Raw genomic sequence first — 15,225 nt, 5'->3', positions numbered from 1 at the left:
ACCTCCGCCTCCCGGGTTCAAACAATTCTCCTGCCTCAGCCTTCCGAGTAGCTGGGATTACAGGCATGCGCCGCCACACCCGGTAAATCTTGTATTTTTAATAGAGACGGGTTTCTCCATGCTGTTTCAACTGGTCTCGAACTCCCGACCTCCAGTGATCCACCCACCTCAGCCTCCCAAAATGCAGGCTTTACAGGCGTGAGCCACCGCGCCTGGCCTTCTTTTGCCTATTAAACCTCTGCTCCTAAACTAAAAAAAAAAAAAAGTATTATCTCCTTTTGCTCATCTCCTACCTCTTGCTTTTTTCTCTTATTTCCGCTTCAGACATTAGAGAACGCAGGGAATTAAGTGCAGAAAGATTCACTGATTTGTAGAACTGGGAGTGTAATAAAAGGTCATAAGTTCAGCCATCATCTGAGACCAAGAGACTTCCCAAGATCACACAGCTACACAGTCCTGCAACTGGCCCCCGAAGTGGGGGCCTCATTCCCCAGACCCATTCTGATCAGGATACCAACTGGTTTTTCAAGACAGACTGAGCTCAAGGATGCTTGGGGGAGACTCCTCCAAACGATATTCCTTCCGCGTGCTTCATTAATTGGCTCAATTTATGAAGTCTTCTCCAGCCCGCCCTGCTTAATTCCGGACACAGCAGCACCTGCACATTCCTCCCTTCCTCCTTGCTCTTTAGCCCCGCGCTGCTAATGCGTGTGTGTTTTCTATTGCTACATGCTCTCCCTTGTTGATGTGCATTTATTGAATGCCTCCTGTTGTCAAACTTCTAATCGGAAATATCAACACAGAAGACACCTCCGCGCGGCGGGGAGCCTGGCTGGGTATGAACTCCTGTAGCCAGGCCTCTGGGGTCCCGCCTGATTTCGGCATGGGCGGGCAGGCAGCGCAGGCCCGCGGGTGTGGGGCTGGATTCAGGACGCGGCTTGACTTTAGAGGGCCTGGTGAGGCGTGAGCGCTGCCGGCTCCGAGGGGAGGCCCCGGCGGTGGGCGCCTGCCCCCAAGGCCGCGCTGATGGCGGTCAGCCCAGCTCCACTCCGCCGAGCTCCCGGGCGGTCCCCGGTGGCCACGGCGGGAAGGCGTACCCGGCCGCGGGAGGGGCCTGGGGAAGAGCGGGAGGGGTGGGCGGAAGGAGAAGAGGGAGGAGGAAAGAGCCGCGGGGAGGGGCTGGGAGGAGAAACCCGGTAGAAGGCGGAGGACAGGGCAGGAAGCGGAGGGAGCTGAAGGAGGCAGAGGCTGAGGGGCGGAGCTCGCGGAGGGGGTGGAGCCGGGCCCGGGGTGGAGCCGGGGAAGGGGAGGAGCCGGGGGAGAGGCCTCTACGGTCGCTGCAGCCGCCGCCTCCGGGGCGCGTTCTCCTCCTACCGGTCGGGCCCCCAGAGGCGTTCCCTCCGCGGCGGCTCCTCGGCGTTGTTCCTACCCGGCTGCTCCCCGAGGCGCGGGCTCTGGGGACCGCGACCGACGAGGACGCCCCGTGCGCCGCCCGCGGGCCGCCGCCTCCCTTGGCGCGCGGGGCCGGCATGGAGCTCTTCCAAGCCAAGGACCACTACATCCTGCAGCAGGGCGAGCGCGCGCTGTGGTGCAGCCGCCGCGACGGCGGCCTCCAGCTCCGACCCGGTGAGGCTGGCGGTGCGGGCAGGGGGCGCCCCGGGCCCGGGCGGGGAGAGGAGGGGGCGCGGTCGGACCCCTCGGCCGGGCGGGAGGAGCCGCCTGCGGGCCTGGCGAGGCGGGGCGGGGCGGGCTGCGAGCGCGCGAGCTTTCATTATTTCCTGACTGAAGGGAACCTGGCCTTTCTCCGAGGGCTGCGCCGAGCCCCTGCCCCAGTGCGGAGCAGAGGGGGCTGGCGATCCTCATCCCTCCCACCGCGTCGCGCTCCCGCCCTTGGGGCTAAGGCCGGGGGTGGGGGGGTCCCCCTGGCAGAAAGTTCCAGTAAGGTGCGCTTGGCCATAAAGGCCTTTTCCTCCCTGGAGTGGTTCTTTCTTGACCTTCGCCAGAAATTCTGCGTTCGAATTCCGATTAGGAGCGGTTGCCCCAGTTCCGTCGAGGGCTCTGCTGGACACTCACGCCCTGTTGCCATCCCAGCTGTTCTTGGTCCCTTATTAGTAAAAGCGTGACTTCAATGTGGTTACCTCATAGGCACTCGGTTTAAAGCCCTTGTCTTTGACTTTAATACCACAGCACAATTAAACTGTATTGTCATGTATAATTTTGAGATTTTTGTGTGACTTGATGTTGGACGACACAAAATGAGTTGTGGGTCCATGTTTGGTTGTCATGTAAGCTGTTCGGAGAGGCTTAAGTCTATAGTTAGCTTGCTTTAGGAAAATGTGTGTGCACTTGTGGTTTAAACAGAGAAGTCCCTGCCCTCAGAGAGCTGACAGTCCAGTTTCTTGTAGGATGGGGCTGGGTGGCGCCTGCCCCTTTTGGCTTGCCAATTCTTTCCCCATATCACTCAAAGATTCTTTCACTTTAGGAAAAGTGAGAGGATAGAGTTCGTTAAGGAAAGAGCCAGAGCTTTTCAGACGTCCTTGAAATTCTTATGTGCAGTCTAGACGGAAGGATTACATGATATGAACTGAAAGGATAAAAGGTTCAGATGAGGTTTTCAGATCACAGCGTGTTACCCCTTCTAGGATGGGTTTTAAGGACGGGCCCTTTAATATATTATTCCTGATCCCCACAACATCCTTACAGCACAGGTGTGGGATCCTCTTCTTCAGGTGAGGAGAAAGGAGTGAGAGGCTGTGAGTACCCTCGGGGTCACAGCCTGGAGTTGAGACACTGACACAGGGCAGTTCTGTGACCTCCAGAACACTTTTGGGCAGGCCCCACTGCTTTTTTAGGAAGGACTGCTAGTTGCTTTGCCAGAGCAGTGGATAACTTATTTTTTTCCCAGGCTCTGGCTGTATTTTCTTTCTATTACGTTTTATTTCCTCTTTTCAGAATGGAGGATAAACTCCTTGGCCCAGATAAAGTTCTTGATGCTCTTGGGATAGAGTTGTAGATAGGCTAATTTTGGCCAGTCTTCTGTCATTCTCTTCTCTGATTTGACCATTTGCCTGGACATTTCTCCCCTTCCCTCCTTTCACTCCCCCAAATTTGGGTAAGGCTTCAGTACAGCTTGAAGTAAAGCAGATTGCAAAATTTCCTAGGTTGTCAAAAGAGTCAACTCCTTGGATTCTAAAAGTTTAGACTATTAGAGCTGGATGGGATTTAAGATTGTCTCCAGCTCATCTGACAACAGACTTCTACACCCCAGTGTCTTCAGCTGTGGTTGAAGGCTAATTGGGCCTAGGTTTTTGGATGAAGCCATGCAGTTTGGATTACTGTTTTTCTGAAGTCCTCCTCAGAAGGCAAATTTAAAACTTTTTTGGGGGAGTAAAGTAGCTATAGTCTTTGCACTTGAGATTATCATACTTTTTTTTTTTTTTTTTTTGAGACGGAGTCTCGTTCTGTCACCCAGGCTGGAGTGCAGTGGCTCGATCCTGGCTCACTGCAACCTCCAACTCTTGGGTTCAAGCAATTCTCCTGCCTCAGCCTCCCGAGTAACAGGCATGTGCCACCACGCTCAGCTAATTTTTTTTTTAATTTTTAGTAGAGACAGGGTTTCACCATATTGGCCAGGCTGGTCTCGAACTCCTGACCTTGTGATCCGCTCACCTTGGCCCCACAAAGTGTTGGGATTACAGGCGTGAGCCACCGCACCCAGCCCTTATTGTATTTCTTAGGATATAGCTGACCACAGACCAAGTAGACCAAATATCTAGAGGAAGAAAGAGTCCGTGTTTCAGAAGTAACAGCCAGTTTTGATCTAAGGTGTTCAGCTTAGCCAGGGAATAAAGAATCCCATGCACTTGATTTTCCCTTAGTTTATCCTGTCTGGGACTGAAGATCCTTTCTAACTAATGGCTATTTCATAATGGCCTTTTAATTGAATAAGTGCTTTTCAGATCTTTTTCTATATATGGAATCATTTAAAATTCTCTTTATTTTATTGAACTTTTCCCCTCTGCTTTTATGTCAAGTTTTGCTGCTATTTGTAGTGACAGCATTTAAAATCTTTCATTATTTCCCATTGGTTATTTAGCTGAATAGATTCCTGCCCAAGTCCTTTTCTTTTTTAAAAGGGCCGTATTATAAGCTCAAAAAGGCTTGTGGGCATCGTGGTTTTTACGTTCGTGGCTATTGAACAATCTGAAACAAGAGTTTTCCTTTTTCCAGAGACATCAGAAGGATAAGTAATGATGATATTTAAGATTAAAATGCTCATTTATTTAGCCTGGGATGTTTGTTACTGTCCACTCCTTTTCCTAGCTCATTCTGTAAGGCCCTGCTCAGATGCTGCTCAAACCCCTGTGCTCATCCTACCCCTCATCTTTGGGGCAGAATTATTGGCCATCTTTATTGTGTTTCTGGGCATTTTCTACACTTAATGCATAGTTCAATTCTAGCCCTTATGCATCATCACATAATAAAAGTTTGCCTACTTCTTCCCCAGTGAGTAGTCCCAGTGTGTTCCCCAAGCAAGGCAAGGGGAAGAATATGTACTCTTCTTGGTGTCTGTAGGCTTTAGAGTGTTTAGGACACAGAAGGTGTTTTTGAGTTGAGCTGAATTAAAGTTAAGTCTAAGCTTTCTCTCAGTAATATCATTGCCTTAAAAATAAGACGTATTATGTTTATTGCTCTTTTTAGGCCTGTTTTTTTTTGAGGGGGGCAGCAGATGGTGGACAGAGTCTTGCTCTCTTGCCCAGGCAGGAGTGCAGTGATGTGATCTGATCTTGGCTCACTGTAACCTCTGCCTCCTGGGTTCAAGTGATTCTCCTGCCTCAGACTCCCGAGTAGGTGGGACTACAGGCATGTGCCACCACACCCAGCTGATTTTTGTATTTTTTGATAGAGATAGGGATTTGCTGTGTTGGCCAGGCTGGTCTCAAACCCTTGACCTCAGGTGATTCGCTCGCCTTGGCCTCCCAAACTACTGGAATTATAGGCTTGAGCCACTGTGCCCCGCCTCTTTTTAGGGCTGTTTTGAATATTTTTTCATTGGAGTGGAAAATCTCTGTCCATTTGGATGAGGAAATAGGAAAGATTTGCTTCTACTTCTGTTATATTTCTATCTGATGTAAAATTATCTCCTTATCTTTTTGTTTTTTCTGAGACAGGGTCTTGTTCTGTCACCCAGGCTGGAGTGCAGTGGTGTGATTGTGGCTCACTGCAGCCTCTACCTCCTGCAGTCAAGCTGCTCCTCCCACCTCAGCCCCCCAAGTAGCTGGGACTACAGGCGTGTGCTGCCACGCCTGGCTAATATTTTTTTTTGGGGGGTAGAGATTGAGTCTGATTGTATCGCTCAGGCTGATCTTGGCCTCCTGGGCTCAAGTGATCCTCCCACCATGGCCTCCCAAAGTACTGAAATTACAGGCATGAACCACTGTGCTGGGCCTTTAAAAAATCTTTATGGTAGTATTCCTTACTTTCCTCTTCAACGTTGTTTAAACTTTTTCAGTTTTATTTTTCCCTAGCTAAACAATCGAGTATTGTTATTTTTCTGGTATTTCTAATTTTTTTAAGGGTAATGAGTAATCTGTATTCATATATAGCACTGTTTTTTGAAAGATGCTTAGGTCTATTGTAAGATAATGACCACCAGAGAAAAATGTTTCTTTTATTTTCTACAGGGAAAATGATAAAGCACTGTGTAAACATTCAATAATCTTGTGAGAGTAGAGTTTAATATCTCAGGATGAGAATTGTAATTTAAAGACTCAAAAAGAAATATAATACAATCTGCTTTGGGGGAATGGTGATATGGTCTTATCTCTTTGCTCTTAAAATTGCTTCCCCTAGTCCTTGTGGCTTTGTCTGATATGACAGTATTATATAATTTACAGCTGTGTGTAAATTATATAATAATTCACATTCCATTCTGAGACAGAGTGACCACGAAAAGATCTCAGAGCATCTGTCATACACATAACACTCATAAACATAGAAACTATATGATACTCTAACTGACGCATCCCAGTGAACATTTTTTTTGAGGGGTACTAGCTTTCAGAATTCACAAAAACATTTTAAAAAGTCCTGTTGTTCTTAGAGTTAATTTTAGATAATAAAATTATTTTTACTATGTTATATGAGGTTAACTTTTTTGAATGAGAAATCATAATTATGGAATTGAAATCATCCTGGAATTTTTTTTTTTTTTTGTGGAATCATTTTTATGAAATTATTCTGTTTATTTGGAGTTTTGAGGCATTTGGTATTTACTTAAAAGAAAAAAGGATTTTGAACTTTATCTTTTTTAAAAATGGTGGCTCACACTTGTAATCCCAGCACTTTGGAAGGCCAAGGTGGGTGGATCACCTGAGGTCAGGAGTTCAAGACCAGCCTGGCCAACATGGTGAAACCCTGTCCATACTGAAAATACAAAAATTAGCTGGGTGTGGTGACGGGCGCCTGTAATCCTCACTACTCGGGAGGCTGAGGCACAAGAATCGCTTGAACGTGGGGGGCAGAGGTTTCAGTGAGCTGAAATGGTGCCACTGCACTCCAGCCTGCGTGACAGAGTAAGACTGTCTCAGAAAAAAAAAATTGTGTTTGCTACAAATTTGCAAATTACCATGACAAAATTTTCTAGGGTACTTTAAATTAAATATTAAATATGTTTACAAAATCTTTCTAATCACTTTTGTTGCTGAATAACCAAGTTTTTTCTCAGTGTATGTAGTCTTCAGTTTCTATAAAATGGGTTAGTAGGTTTATATCCTATGCTACTTTTTACTCTACATTTTATATTGCTGACAACTAACAGTTGGGTTGAATAGATCTGTGTATTTTTATGCATGTACATATGACTGTATATTTCCTATGTTCAGGTAGAAAATATCTTTACAGAATTTTCACTTCACATGTTTTTGACTTAAAACAGGTTTTTTTCTTTCTTCTTCTTTTTTTTTTTTTGGAGACAGAGTCTAGCTCTATTGCCCAGGCTGGAGTGTGGCGGCATGATCTTGGCCCACTGCAACCTCGGCCTCTTGGGTTCCAGCGATTCTTGTACCTCAGCCTCGTGAGTAGCTGGGACTATAGGTGCGTGGGCCCGTCTAATGTTTTGTATTTTTAGTAGAGACAAGATTTTGCCACGTTGCCTGTGCTGGTCTCAAACTTCTGAGCTCAGGCAGTCTGCCCGCCTCGGCCTCCCAAAGTGCTAGGATTACAGGTGTGAGCCACCACGTCCGGCAGGAGGACAAGGTCTTTCTAAGGTGACTGACAATTTTTGGAATCAGGTTTTACAGATTGAGGGAGGTTTTTGTGCATATTTTGGTGTCTATATCATCACCTGAGATTAAGAGTAGCTAATAATAACAGCTTTTATTTCTTGAGCACTTTTCTTTTTCTTTCTTTTTTTTTTTGCTACAGAGTTTCGCTGTGTTGCCCAGGCTGGAGTGCAATGGCATAATCTCAGCTCACTGCAATCTCTGCCTCCTGGGTTCAAGCAATTCTCCCTCCCTCAGACTCTCGAGTAGCTGAGATTACAGGCAGCTGCCACCATGCCTGGCTAATTTTTGTATTTTTAGTAGAGATGGGGTTTTGCTGTGTTGGCCAAGCTGGTCTTGAACTCCTGACCTCAGATGATTGGCCCACCTTGGACTCCCAAAAGTGCTGGGATTACAGGCGTGAGCCACCCTGCACCTGGCCTGTTGAGCACTTTTCTGAGCCAGACACTGTTCCATGACCTTTACATATATTATTTTATTTCATCTCCACAGTTAATCTTGGGAGGAGGGTTTCATTATTATCCTCATTTTACAGATGAGGAAACTGAGGCACAGAGAAGTAATTTGCCCAAGTTTACAGAGGGAGAGCCAGGCTCTAACTCAGTGTTTGACCCTAAAACCAGGTTTTCCTCAGTATTGACGAAAATGTTTTATGAACCTTTCTACCGTCTTGACTCCAAAGTTATAGGATTTATATTTTAATGAGTAATACCTGAAATGTACCTTTAGCTCTCCTAATCATTATAGTTGGACTACATAGAGAATTAAATAGCCACTCAAATGTGAAAGCAAGCACATTGAGGAAAGATCCATGTAGAATGAAAAGGCTAATAATGTAATATCTGGTTTGTTTGTTGACCCTGTACCTGCACTGACTTTCTTGCAAAATTCATATAGTTATGGGGAATGTTGTTATGTAATGAATTGACTAGTAGTAGTTTTTCCAGTGATGATCAGTTGATCAGGTTTCTCTTCTTAAGTGTTTGGAACATCTGCAATTTGGGAAGGGAATAGATACAGGGTAGATCTTTGAGCAGAAACATTGATATGTGTACTCACTGGGAACTCTTTCCTCCAGTGATGAGCAACCTGAAGCCCTTCTCAGTGTAGCTTTTCAAGAGTCCTAGATCAGTTTCATGGACATCCTTTCAGAGCATGTACAGCAGAGATGAAATTGAGGAGAAGCCTGTAGGGCAAAACTACCTTCAAAGAAGGGAGAACCTTTGTAGAATCACTGTTTTCTAGACATTTGTGTTTTGGCCAGGTCCTGGCCAGCAGAGGCCAGGACTTGCCAAAGGCATCCTTTAGAGAAGTAGTATCAAGTTTTTTTTTTTTAGAGTAGATTGTAAAGGTGCCAGAAACTAAGGTGCACTGACAGCTTGGTCTTTGGGGAACTTGGTTGCATTGATTCAGGTCCCTGCTTATCCTACTTGCCTGGTGTAAACACCCCCTTGACACGGAGAAAGAGGACAAGACCCATTGCTGGATCCCTAGCACCTGGCCCATAGCACGTTTTCTGTGAAAGTTGTATTGAATAAATTGAAATAATTCTAGTCCCCGGTCTACCTTGTATAGTTTGAGCTGCAAAGGGGTTGTTGGGAAGTTTAAGGGAAGAATACAAGAACAAAAGACTAGAACACGCTTCCTCTCTTGCCACCTAAAAAGGTCGTGCTAATTTCTCATTGCGATTTTATTCAGTGAAGCAGGAATTTCTTAAGCCTGTGGAGTTCATTGAATTTGTTTTCTTTCTGAATAAAAATAAATGGAACCCATAGACGTCTTTATTTTTTCCAAGCTGGCTCTTATGCAAAAAAGGTTGTTGTTGCTAATTTTAGTCCTTGTGATTTGTGAGGGAATTTGTTGATATATTTGCAGATAGATACTAAACTACTGGAAAATCAAACTAGTTTGGCTGTGGTATTGATTCGCTCTATTCTCGGAATCATATCTAACCTTGTTTTGGCATGGTTTCATGAGGACTGAAGTGCATTAGCCCTTTACAAGCTGTGTTACTATGTCTCTGTGTGTCTTTTTGTAAACGGTTCTATTCCTGTTCAAATGTGTTTTAAAACATAACCTTTAAAAATCTACCTTTGCAAACAGAAGTTTGCAAAGTAACAGCAATGTCACAGTGCCTCTAGTCAATCCAGGTCCTTAGCTGGTATCAGTCATAATCATTATGTGTCAAATGCCCATATTTGAGCTGAGGAGAACATTTGAATCAGTATGTTTAACAAAATAGGGAAATAATAAATGTTATAGGTTATCGGTAGCCATTGATAATACATTAAGTGATAATGTGTAAATCGTATTTCTAAAGTGAAGATAAAGATTGAATATTCAGCATCATTGTTTGTCACAAGACATACTGGTAGCACCTTAATTAAATCGCATGTTTTTAGGATGACTCATTTTCTGGTTGTTGGAGACTCTTAAGGGATCTGTTTCCATTCACAAAAGAAGCATCCACACATTCTTTGGTGAGTGGTTGAGTGAAATACGGGCTGATTTTAAGTCAGTGTTCCCTGGTGTTTTTTTTCTTTTATTTTAATTTCAGGTTCTTCCTCGTTTACCCTTGTGTTTCTTTAACTTGATAGTGGGATACTTTAAAATACCACGCTAATTTTCTTTATGAATCTCATTCTTTGAAACATTTTACTTTCAAGTTAACACTGAATTTCAAATTTCACAGTTTCTGCAATGTCAATCTATGATTTGAAGCAGTTATCGAACTGAAATGTTAGGAAATGTAAAATATGCCATAATGCTCTCAATTTTAGTAGTTTGCAGGTATAATATTATTGCTGTTTCACAGTATCATTATACATTGTTTTTATACCAGATATAAACATTCTTCTTATTTCCAGCTTAAAGAATGTCTCTTCCCCCAGGGAGCAACGGTAGTGGGTAGACCTGGAAGTTTAGCAGAGTAACAGTCTCTTTTCTAGGCGGAGACTCCCAGGGTTCATCTGTGTAGCATCTGTTCCAGCTGTGCCTTTTACTCCTATTTGCACCTTCCAAATACTTCTCTTGAAGAAGCAGCCCTCATCCCCCAATATCTAAGTAATTTAGTATTATATTTATTTCTCCTAACACTTTACATTGCCTGAAATTCTGTGGGCCAGGCGCAGTGGCTCATGCCTATAATCTCAGCCACTTTGGGAGGCGAGGCGGGCGGACCACCTGAGGTCAGGAGTTTGAGACCTGTCTGGCCAACGTGGTGTAACCCTGTCTCTATTGAAAATACAAAAATTAGCCGGGCGTGGTGGTGAGCGCCTGCAGTCCCAACTACTCAGGAGACTGAGGCACGAGAATTGCTTGAACCTGGGAGGTGGAGGGTGCAGTGAGCTGAGATCCCACCTCTGCACTTCACCCTGGGTGGAGACTTGTCTCAACAAAACAAAAACAAACACAAAACCCAGCACTTTGTGAGGCCAAGGCAGGCGGATCACCTGACGTTGGGAGTTCACAACCATCTCTACTAAACATGGTGAAACCCCATCTCTACTAAAAATATAAAATTAGCCAGGTGTGGTGGTGCATACCTGTAATGCCAGCTATTCGGGATGCTGAGGTAGGAGAATCGCTTGAACCTGGAAGGTGGAGGTTGCAGTAACCTGAGGTTGCACCACTGCACTCCAGCCTAGACAACAAGAGCGAAACTCACCTCAAAAAAAAAAAAAAATCCTAAGAAGTCATTTACTTAATCTGTTTACAAACATTTATTGAAGACCTGTCTGCTAGGCATGTGCCAAATTAAAAAGATAATTAAAACACCGTCCCCATCCTGGCGGAGGATGTGGCCTAATGGAGAAGAGACACATATTGTATAGAGGCAGATACCCTGATGGAGCAATCACACAGAGCTCTGTGGGAGATTTGAGCTGAGTCTTGAGGTTTGAGATCTAATGGTGTTCCCCCTGCCAAGATGGTGAAAATCTATTTTCTTTCCCAATAAAGAAAATGAAAGAAAGGTGTTCTTTGTTTTGTCTCTGTGAGGTTCCTTCAGATATGAATGGAAAGCCCTGGAGGATGCTGGCCCTATGCAGGGCTGGACTTTTAAGAACTTTTCTTTTCTTTCTTTCTTTCTTTTTTTTTTTTTTCCTGGAATGGATTCTCTCTCCCTCTGTCACCAGGCTGCAGTGCAGTGGCGCAATCTCGGCTCACTGCAACCTCTGACTCCCTGGTTCGAGCGATTCTCCTGCCTCAGTCTTCTGAGCAGCTGGGATTATTATAGACATGCACCACCATACCCAGCTAATTTTTGTATTTTTAGTAGAAACGGGTTTTCACCATGTTGGCCAGGATGTTCTCGATCTCCTGACCTTGTGACCTGTCCTCCTCAGCCTCTCAAAGTGGTGGGATTACAGACGTGAGCCACTGCACCTGGCCAGGACTTTTTTTTTTTGTCTTGCCAGGAATAACTCCTTGTATGTGAAGATTGTGAAGGTGCCAGAAACAATGCCTGTGTTCTAATTAGGTGCTCCAAAAAGAAAAAAAAAATAGAAGGAAAGGAACAAATTCATGAGGGTGAACGGTGCCTACTGGGCCAAACTGTAGGAATAGTACATGTTTTTCTTTCCTTTCCACTCCCTGAGAATACTATCCTTTGGCCCTTATTTATCCGGAGTTTTTCATCTGAGGCCAAGTAAAATGGCAAATCCTAGACATGATCAGGTTTGAAGGTAGAGCTTTCTGTTGGTGAGGACCTGTGGTGGTAGAATGACTGTGCAATCATAGATGGGATAAAGTAATTTTGAAAAAAAATTTCAGGAAAAGCTAGGAAATTACAGTATTTGAACACCAGCTGGGAGAAAGGTTACATCTATTTAATGATGGAAGTGCTAATTTTATGTTCTCTGTTAATGGCTCTAAAATGAGGAAAGGAAAAAACTGATTCTTAGCTCATCTATGCTTTGATTTAGCTCTCAAAATCCTGTTTTTGAAAGTGATATGAAAAGACAGTTTTGGGGACAGCAAAAGGTGAGGAGTATATCCCAACACATTGCCATGTTTCTTGGGTGATGCATTATAAATGCATCACCCAAGGATTTATCTAATCTTTCATTGAGGTGGTTGTTACTTTCAGGTGCTTAAGGTAATGAGTTTGGCAAGTTGTAATTCAAGCTGTACTTCCTTTTTTATTCCCAAACTAGGGCTTTTCTTTTTGTTAAATAAAAGAGACAGGGTCTCGCTATGTTGGCTGGGTTAGTCTTGAACCCCTGGCCTCAAGCAGTCCTCCTGCCTCAACCTTCAAAGTTCTCGGATTACAGACATGAGCCACTGTGCCTGGCCTAGAAATTAAGTTTCTTTTCTAGGTGGTATCTCTAATCTTTTAAATATTCTTGTGGTTACTTTTTGAAGTGTATTTCCTCCTGCTAGTTTAGACCAGCTTTTATGCCACCTCCCTATATTATGAGATCTTTATGCATTTTATATTACTTTACTACATGAGAGTTTTAAGTTGTATATGCTATAGGCATCATCTTTCAGTCAGACTGATAAGACCAAGTTACTAATACAGGTCCTTCCCAGTGACCTATAATCATTTAGACCAGTGATTCTTAACTAGGGGGAGAATTAAAGAATACCTATTCCAGGGCTCCGCCCTAACCAATTGAGACAATCTCTGATGCTGAGGCAATAGTATAAAGCTCCTAGATGATGATAATGAGCAGCCAGCACTGATAACCGCTGCATTAGATTTAAGACTGGGAAATCACCAGCTGCTAGATCTTCTAAATTGGATTAGCTCTTCAGCTTGTGGAATGCTGGAGAATAAATACCATCAGAGAGTTCAAGGAAAAAAACTTTTCATTCATAAGATAGCACCAAATCAAATTATTCCTTAATCTATTTTCCTGGCCTAATTAAATTCTGAGAATTAAAGCATAAATGAGCTAACAATTGAAACTTTTAGTTTCTCATTTCCTCATCTGTTTGATTTTGGTGTTGGTGATTGTCTTTTCAGAGCAATAATATCTTTATCTTTAGCAGGAAATGAAACATGGGTCTGATTATGCATACCCTGACACACCTTTTTTTTTTTTCTTTTAAGACACAGTGAAAGTGCCTATAAACTTTAGCAGCTGTGCAAAACCCAGGCTTGTTCTGGGGCTGAGGGAGTGCCTTCATTCTTCCATCTTGGAATGAGTGACTCATGCTCTTTGCAGGCACATAGTACTTAATCACTTGTTTACTGTGTACCAGGAAGAGGAGGGCATATGAAAATAGAAGCCATGTACTGCCAAATGCATCTGAAATAAGAGTGGAAATGTTGACCTGATGGGTCAAACAATTGAGCTTATTTATTGCAAATACTTACAACTTTGGGTGTATGTTATATTATTATTTCACTTATTAAAATTTGGCATTATTTCAAACATGCTATACTTTTGTAATTTTTAAGCAACTCTATTCCTTATAGGTACACTGATAATCTTAAATTTTATGATTTATTTGTGAATTAAAAATTTTTCTTCTTTGAATTTGTGTGCCACATTAGACTATACCTTCTGAAGGAAAGATTAGAAAATAATACGTTTGTTAGATTAGATCAGTTACATGGTTATTAGATCAGTTACATAGTTTGAGCCCGCTGGCCATCTTTTCTGCCATTCCAATGCCTTCTGTCCCATAGTAGCCATTAAAATGGTCAGTAGAGTATCTGCTACTGAGGGCAGTGCTGCATTTGCCTGGTCTCATACTGTCTACACATGTCCTCTGTACAGAAAGACTCTTTAATGCCAACTGGTTTTATTTTTTTAGTGAAGAGCTACAGATTCTAAATACACACACACACACACACACACACACACACACAGACACAGACACACACACGTTTTGAAGTGTCAGCTGTATGCCCCATGCTATACCAGGCAGCAAGTCAGAGCAGCTCACAAGACACATGCAGTCTTCCTTTTTGTGTTAATTATAGTACTTGCTTCAGGCCTTTCTCTGTTGTTTAGTGTCTCTTATCTCTAACTAGTTTGAGAAGTTATGTGCACCTGCTAGAGTTTTCAAGATAATATAAAGATTTCAAGATAATTTAAATTGCCCCAGCCAGGCTTGGTGGCTCATGCCTTTAATCCCAGCATTTTGGGAGGTTGACTTGGGAGGATCACTTGAGTCCAGGAGTTTGAGATCAGCCTGGGCAATATAGATAGACCTTGTCTCTGCTAAAAAAAACAAACAACAATTAGCTGGGCATCATGGCGTGTGGCATCATGGCATCACAACTCCAGCTACTTGGGAGGTTGAGCTGATAGGATCGATTGAGTCCAGGAGTTGGAGGCTGCAGTGAGCTGTGATGGAGTTAACTGTACTTGAGTTTGGATAACAAACTTTATATGTTTTTCCTTATCTCAAGGAAAAAAAAATTGCCTAGAGTTTTTAGGTAAATCTTTCATTTTGAGAAACCATATTCTCATCATGTATTATATTTACTGAAAGATAATGCTTTTATTAAAAGCACCTGAAAAAAATTAAAACTCCAAGCTCATTCCTGGTTTGTATAAAAGAAGAAAATAAGTACATAAATAAAAGTGCCTACAGAGCAAAGACTGATATTTTGGGGCTAACTTCAAAAACAATAAAAACTTAAGATGGTATTCTTATTATATGTCGATGAAAACAAGCAATTGTTAGGAAAAATTCATTTTCACTTTTTGATGCTTATTGTTATTTATTTTGTTTAATAACTATTGAATGAGTGCCTGTTATGCTGGACAGCAGGTATATAGTGGCAAACTATAAATAGCCATAAAATTAAATAAACTGGTAGAGGGGTTCGGACTTAATAGTCTATATTTTTTTGAGATAGGGTCTCATTTTGTCACCCAGACTGGAGTGCAGTGGCGTGATCATGGGTTACTGCATCCTCACTGGGCTCAGGTGATCCTTCTATTTTTTTTTTTTTTTTAAACGGAGTTTTGCTCTTGTT

The 15,225-nt window shown here is 43.1% G+C and overlaps 1 protein-coding gene across 2 annotated transcripts in view; it reads left to right on the top strand.

Moving 5' to 3' along the window:
• Positions 1-745: 745 nt before the first annotated feature.
• The window catches only part of INPP5F (inositol polyphosphate-5-phosphatase F), a 107,622-nt gene continuing 93,142 nt past the window's right edge, over positions 746-15,225 (top strand). The window contains exon 1 of one of the 2 annotated variants that reach the window (XM_037731561.1): positions 746-836. In XM_037731561.1, the coding sequence (XP_037587489.1) occupies positions 761-836 (76 nt within the window). In that variant the 5' untranslated portion in view covers positions 746-760. Of the gene's footprint in view, positions 837-1,322; positions 1,627-15,225 lie in introns of those variants that run through there. The other variant, XM_017509083.2, reaches the window with a different exon arrangement.

This window comes from Cebus imitator, unplaced genomic scaffold (genome assembly GCF_001604975.1).
Source record: "Cebus imitator isolate Cc_AM_T3 unplaced genomic scaffold, Cebus_imitator-1.0 Scaffold406, whole genome shotgun sequence".
Classification (NCBI taxonomy): Eukaryota; Metazoa; Chordata; class Mammalia; order Primates; family Cebidae; genus Cebus; species Cebus imitator.
This window is presented reverse-complemented; position numbering and strand designations above follow the sequence as displayed.